Here is a 7,187-nt window from a genome sequence, read left to right on the forward strand (position 1 = left end):
GAATCAGCACATTTAAATTTTGTTAATTTTTTATGTGGCACTAATACGCTTCAGTAAAATATGAATATAAAAATACTTCCTTAGTTAATAGAATTGAAATGAACGAAACCTTCCTTGTTAATTTCCTAATTACCTCGCCCACTGACGTCAATTTTTACTATTAAAAATATTGAAACAAATTTAATGAGTGTTTATTTCTGTTATTAATAATCAGCATTAATTAAATGAACATCAAAAGTTTTTTTTATATCATTATCAAATTCATTTGAAAAGTTTTAATGAAAGACGTAACTAAGACCTCGGATAGTTGGAAGCGCACTCACGTGTTTCACTTTACCTTCGCCATGTTGAATGTCAGACTGCAAGCGGATGACAAAATGACAAATGCATTTGGGATATTTGTTGTTTAAAGAAACAGGTGACAAGGGGTGAGTATAAGGGATGTGTATATGATGTGTGCATTAGACGATAAGATCAGAATGTGTAACTCAGAAATTTACATTTCATCGTGATTAAGAAATCAGCAAACTATACCAAAGTGTTGACAAAGAGAAAACATATGTCCCTATAATGCCTACACTAATCTTGGATGCAATCGAATCTTTTTGAGTCTTTACGACAAGCGGAAAAAGCTGACCCCCTTATAATTAACTATGAAATAAATATTTTATTTGTAGAGTCTCGAGCTAAACTTCTGTGAATGTAAAGATTTTGCCTAAATAAGAGGCGCGTGAGCCTTCACACTAACCTGAGTCACTTTGGCCCTTGTATTAATGTTAATTACTTTTCAGCGTGCATCATATTTTCTTTAGCAATATTTTGATCTTTCTTATTGAGGCCCCACCCTGTTAACAGAGGTCATTATATGAACAAAAAATGTTTCCACATGAGCAGAGGATGCTACCACATTAAAAAAATTAATCATAAATTTGCTGTTATTTAGTAAAGAATTTTTAAGATTTTCCTCTATGTAATCCCTATTTAGTAAAGAATTTTTAAGATTTTCCTCTATGTAATCCCTATTGTGGCCCAATTACCCAACCCAACCCAGGAATCAGGATCTGAACAATTTGCAATCTTTACTAGTGTTCCAGGAAGCGTTCAATCTTTTCTGGCCTAAGTTAGTGGTTCGTGAGAAGAAGATTTTTTCCCTATATTTCAATCAAAACTTTGATTCCCTATTGTGGCCCGCCCTTACCCAGTAAGGCAAAATTTGAACAATTTAGATTCTACTTTTAGATCTTTTTTTTCAAAATACAGAGGATTCGTCAGATAAAGCTTTTCTTTTAAAAATAACTCTTATGTTACTATCCTAACAGCTTCATGCATTTTAAAAGAAATTATAATGTACATGCATGAACAACTTTTGAACTCTACTGTAGTGCGTTGTTTTTTGAAAATTACTGCTGCTGCAGGCTGGACGTGGTTTCGTTTTTCTTTTCAGAGAAAAGCTTCCAAACTGCTTACGTGTAGGAATAAACAGTGACGAAAAACAGGAATAAACGAGGGAACACTAACGACGATAAGATAATAGGTAAGACTGTAAGACAAAGCACCGATTTGCATTTAAAGCGGAGAAATTTCTACTTCAAATTAAATGAAAAACGCGAATTTATATTATTCACAATTTTGATTTAGTTTGTTAATTAAAAAAAATTATCGAATTTTTATTTTATGCCATGATGTACTAGTAACGAAAACGGTAAAGAAAACAAATTCTGTGATCAGTATCAAATCAACAAACAGTACAAATATACCCTTACATTCCCAGCGTTGTGACCAGTGTGCCTCTGGAGGAGGAGTGTGTATCCCAGGTCGATCGGTAACACCTTTTAATATTGATCAGGTAGACGGAATATCCCGTGGTCAAATCTAGTAAATGTATTTTAAAAAATATACAACAACAACAAAGGCCTAGCAATTGGTAGGAAAACACCCGTTGACCCCAATGATAGGTCATGTTTACTAACAAGGTCATTATAAAGAACATCATTGGCATATTTATATATTTTGAAAGTTATCCTAATTTTATAGAAAAGTAAAGTTCAGATTCAGTTTGTTCACAAAAATCAAAGTAGTGCTATTCTCTGTCATCCTTAGACTTTCAGTAAGGCGTGGCATTCTCATTATCACTGGATTATTGCTACACTCGTTGACATTCTCCCGATCCGATGCACATGACACCGACTTTCTAAAAGAGGGTTCATTATTGTAAAGAAACCAATCAAGAGATTGTTATCAGACTTCATCTATTGAAACATATTGATGAGAGCTATTCAAATGCATCAACATTTTTGACCTTGTCCTTTTTTTTTTACTTCAATATTACGGCCGATTATTAACCATAACGACTCTTCTTCTTTAGTGTTTAGCTCAATTTTTAAGAAACCATTAAATATAATTATGATTATCAAACTTCAAATACTGATACATACTCAGCTGATAAGAGATATTCAACTGCATAAAAACACCTTGAACCTTGATCTTTCCTTTGACCTTGACCTAATTTTTTCTTACATCAGTGTTATGCTCAATTTAAAGTAACGTTTCAAGATAGTGTATTGAAATATTATACAAACAGAGGCTATTCAACTGCATCAACATTTTTGACATCAAAGCAAACCATTCCGCAAACTTCATATGCTGATACATACTGAATAGGACCATTCAACTGCATCATTTTTGACATCAACCTTTACCTCATTTTCAAACATAAAACATTATTTTTATATTCTTTTCAAATTCTGATTTACTAAATGAATGTTCTACCTTATGGCAACAGCCAAATTGGAAGGGGATTCCAAATGCAAATTTATATAGTGAAACTACATTTAAAAATAATCTGATGACATATCAGAAACGACTCCCAATAAGGAGACTCTTTATATCACTGAGTTGAGTTTTCAAAGATTTTACTTCAGATACACCCATGATGAAATCCTGTAGTTTTTGTGGCGCCCACACAACAGAATTACTGAGGTGTAGTCGCTGTAAGGCGAAATTCTACTGCTCCAGGATGTGTCAACAAAATCATTGGAAAGAGGGACACAAGATGGAGTGTAGAGAGGAGAGAGTTGAAGGTAAGACGAATACATACCTGTAAAAATGAACAGTTCTCTCAATTCAATAATATTCAGTGGTTGATGTGAATATCTGTAGAAAAGAAGAACCTTTGTGAGTGCAGTTTTTGTGGCGTCCATTCCTCAGATTTAAAGAGATGTAGCCGATGTAAGGGAAAATCCTGTTGTTCACAGGACTGTCAACAAAAGCACTGGATAGTTGGACATAACAAAGAGTGCAAGAAAAAGAGTAAAGACGGTAAGCCAACAGCTTTACAAGAAAACGATGTTTTAAAAACTAAGGACAAGCTTTTACCAAAGAATGAATGACTAGATCAAAAATTTCATAAACCTTAAAATTTCTTGAGATTATTATCATACAATTTTGAAAACAAATTGAATTCTTTTTATTCACATTAAATCACAATTTAACCAAAGTTTAAAATTGAAATAAATCGCAAAAATTGATTTTGATCTTGGATTGTACGTTCTTCTGAAAGACTCTACATGGAACAGTCTTACAGATTTAAATACTGTGCACATTTTATTGCGACCACTTTATTTTCAGTAGACGAGACAATTGAACAACGATTTTTCCCAACATAATGTTACAACTTTTATTTTGATAGAGTTAACTTCACCAGTGTTGACATGCACTTCTTGCAAGAAACCGTCACAGCAGGTAAAGAGATGTAAAGGATGTCTACAGGTGTCCTACTGCTCCAGAGAGTGTCAAGTTCAGGACTGGGCCCAGAAACACAAGGATGAATGTGTGAAGATACATGCACAATCAAATAAGGGCGATGGTTTACAAGAAGTGAAAAAAGGTGACTAGACATATGCTGTCTTCATAAAAAGACATCCATTGATGAAGCTACCAAATTTGAATCGCTTTATGTTTGTTTCAAGATCTTTAATATGCATTATATTATACGTTTTATTTTGATAGAGTCGACTTCACCAGTGTTGATATGCACATCCTGCAAGAAATCGTCAGAACAGTTAAAGAGATGTACAGGATGTCTGCAGGTGTCCTACTGCTCCAGAGAGTGTCAAGTTCAGGACTGGAACCAGAAACACAAGGATGAGTGTGTGAAGATACATGTACAGTACAAGGAGGATTTACAAGAAGTGGAAAAAGAGGACCAGAAAGATGATGTGTTCAGCAAGGAGAAGAGCGATAATGGTCATAAATCACTCAATATGTGTACTGTATGTGGCAAAAAGGGTACAATGAAAGTATGCCAAAGGTGTAAAATCCAAAAGTACTGCTCTCCGGAATGTCAAAAGGCAGACTGGCAAACACATAAATCACACTGCTCACAAGAGGAAAAATCAACAAGTAGGAATGAAAAGGTTTCCGATGTTCCATCGCCAATATGTGCAAACTGTAGAAGTCAAAGCGCCAGACTGAGGTGTTCTGGCTGTAGGGTTGTTTACTACTGTTCGAAAGATTGCCAGATGACAGATTGGAATAAACACAAAACGTCGTGTAAAGCATACAAGTCTCAGCCTAAAGTAAGGGAGACGCTCACTATTGGAGAGTGCTCAATGATGGGTCTTGTCACACCAGAAGAACACGGAGGCAGAAACCAAAATGACGGGAAATTACAGTTAATAGGAGAAAAAAGCGATTTCACAAATTTTTCCTGCAATCGATGTTTACAAAAAATTGCCCCTGGGAATTTCAATGTCACCTGTAACGAGTACAAAACCGCAATATACTGTTCAAATCCTTGTATGGAACTGGATAAATCTGAACACAGGAAAACATGTGCAACATCCTATATTCCAGGTTCAGGTAATACAATGTCGTCATGCGTTAAAAATGACGCGAACGGTCAATCTATAAGACTGGACATTTCTCCTTCCCACGCCCATTTACCCTACACAAGAAATCCGTTATTTGTTGAAGAAAATGTGGATTTGAATTGGATCGTGGAAAGAACCGCGCAATCATGCAGTGAGGCGATAGAGAAAACTAAAAGAAAGTTTCCTTATTACACTATGATTACCCGTCTCAGAGAAATTCCAATAGAGGAGAGGTCAATGCTTACTTCCAACATATGTACACTTCCGTATGTGTTTCTCGCATACATAAGAAGATTCCATAAATACAGGGGCTGTCACAATGTATACTTGCAGGTAAAATATTTATTTTAGAAAAATTAAATATTTAATCCCTGCATCACATACAGTCTGTAAGGATATTATTGGCAAGTATGAAGGATCCAACCTTTTAGCTCAGAATAGATATTTCCCGATCACGACATGGATTACACGACGGGTGTGACCGGTCGACATAGGATACTCACTCCTCCATGGCACCTGATCCCACCTCTGATGTGTCGGAGGTCCGTGTTTGCTCTGTTCCTGTTTTGCATTGCTTTATGAACTTTGATATTGAATACTGTTTGCTATCTCCATATCCTTCATGAAAGTGTAAAATGGATTGCTTATTAAAAAAGGCTTTTGCTTTGATAAAGTTCTCAGTAATCGTCTCCTTTGTGGTTAACCTTATAATGTTTAATTCTGGTAGTGTTTTAATTTCTTTTCAGGATTCTGAAAGGCGTGAGATTTATGCTTCCTTCTACCTCCCTAACGACGATCCAACACCATACTTTGAGTGGAGTGACCTTGTTCCTGGCAAATTCGTGGCCATTTTGTTTCCTTGTATCCATTTCTTTCTAGATTCCACTGTTGGTTTGCGCGTGGATAAATCCAAGAACTTCTACTGTTTTGATGTTGAAGACTAAATGTGAATTAATGCGGGTTATGCTTCCTTACACCTTGCAAATGACGATTCGAAGTTTGAACATTATACTTTGAGCGGAGTTACGTTGTTCCTGAAGTTGTTCTTGCCATTTTGTTCATGCGCCTATTTCCTTGGTGATTTTTTTAATGACCTGTGTTTTATGAAATATTTTTTTTTACTGTTTTTATGTTCAAGATCAGATTTTCTGACTGCATATGTGCAATTATAAATCTTTGGGAAAGTACATCAGCATTGTTCTCTTTTAATCTCATTTAGCTATTCTAATCGAAAAGTGGCCGGGGTCCGTCTGTTATATGACTGATAATGATGAAAGTGTTTTGACTATTTCAATTTTTTAAAGATTTGGGGACATGAAGGAGGTACAGTGGGCCACGGCAGAGGCTGTAGAGGAACAATTAGTTGCGTGTCCCAAGATTTACATCTCTTACAGGAAACTGTGACATTTCATTGGACAAGTAATTGCCCATCCAGGTGGAAGTATTCAGCAGTTCCTGTATTTTTAGCTATAAATATCAAATGATGTCTTTTTCACGTTTCTTCAGTTTTGTTTTTGATCTGTCTCTCTATGGCCTTTTATCGGTTTAAACTAGAGCTTTCATAGGTCACACGTTTTACTTAAGATACCTTATGACAAATCTTTCTTTGTGACCAATATATTCGACCTTGACTTCGGAGTTTGCAACTTTTTTACCAAACTTCAACCCTGGCCATAATTTTTTTAAAGGACTGTGCAAGGGCTTTTTTAATTCACGAGTTTTTCGACGAAGGAGACAATTACTACGATACGAACATATGTGATCTGTTGACCTTAGCGTTTGAGACAGGCCATATTCTTGGAACCATTAGTGATTGGGCTTTTATATTTCACATTCTTGTGAGTTGTGACAAATCCTTAACTCGGATATCGACACTTGGGTATCCATTACCCTGTCAATGGATTTTGACTCATCATAGTTCATATGAAAAGAACTTTCCTTGGGTACCAACATTTGATCTTGGAGTTTGACCTCCTTTTTGAAAAGTGTTTATCTTTTCCTTAACTTTGACATTGGTCATAACTTCTGAATTTTTGGTGCTAAGGCTTTTCTATTTCACATGTGTTTTCCTTGCAATACTAATAAGTCATTTCTTGGATACCAAAGCTTGTGACCATGTACAATGTACATGCGCATGTATTAATTGTGACGAAACCTTTCATTTGGTCCGAACATTTTGACCGCTTGCCTTTCGCCCTGGATTTTGCATTTTAGAATTTGGGGCATTTCGGAGATTATTTGCAAAATGTTGTAATTTATATGTAGTGATGCAGCAAAAGGAATCACCGTAATTATTGATAAACCACCACCACCAAT

General features: G+C 35.6%; 1 protein-coding gene across 2 annotated transcripts; it reads left to right on the plus strand.

Moving 5' to 3' along the window:
• Positions 1–309: 309 nt before the first annotated feature.
• LOC134250136 (uncharacterized) lies at positions 310–5,967 on the plus strand. Of its 2 annotated transcripts, XM_062732488.1 has the most exons (6): positions 310–428; positions 2,922–3,080; positions 3,160–3,318; positions 3,689–3,886; positions 4,009–5,204; positions 5,618–5,967. In XM_062732488.1, the coding sequence occupies exons 2-6, from the start codon at positions 2,930–2,932 to the stop codon at positions 5,813–5,815; spliced, it is 1,902 nt and encodes a 633-aa protein (XP_062588472.1). In that variant the 5' UTR covers positions 310–428; positions 2,922–2,929; the 3' UTR covers positions 5,816–5,967. The 2 variants fall into 2 exon arrangements, with proteins under 2 accessions (XP_062588472.1, XP_062588473.1); XM_062732489.1 differs by lacking the exon at positions 3,689–3,886 and having other exon boundaries at positions 312–428.
• The last annotated feature ends 1,220 nt before the right edge of the window (positions 5,968–7,187 follow it).

The sequence above is a fragment of the Saccostrea cucullata genome, unplaced genomic scaffold (genome assembly GCF_032062105.1).
Source record: "Saccostrea cucullata isolate Sc308-1 unplaced genomic scaffold, CSIRO_AGI_Scuc_v1 ctg1653, whole genome shotgun sequence".
NCBI lineage: Eukaryota > Metazoa > Mollusca > Bivalvia > Ostreida > Ostreidae > Saccostrea > Saccostrea cuccullata.

Bases quoted from the DNA above. Each gene is read 5' to 3' on its own strand.
- LOC134250136 (XM_062732488.1), top strand. From the start codon at position 2,930: ATGATGAAATCCTGTAGTTTTTGTGGCGCCCACACAACAGAATTACTG. The intron at 3,319-3,688 runs GTAAGCCAACAG...TTATTTTGATAG, and splicing joins CAAGAAAAAGAGTAAAGACG to AGTTAACTTCACCAGTGTTG. The intron at 3,887-4,008 runs GTGACTAGACAT...TTATTTTGATAG, and splicing joins TTTACAAGAAGTGAAAAAAG to AGTCGACTTCACCAGTGTTG.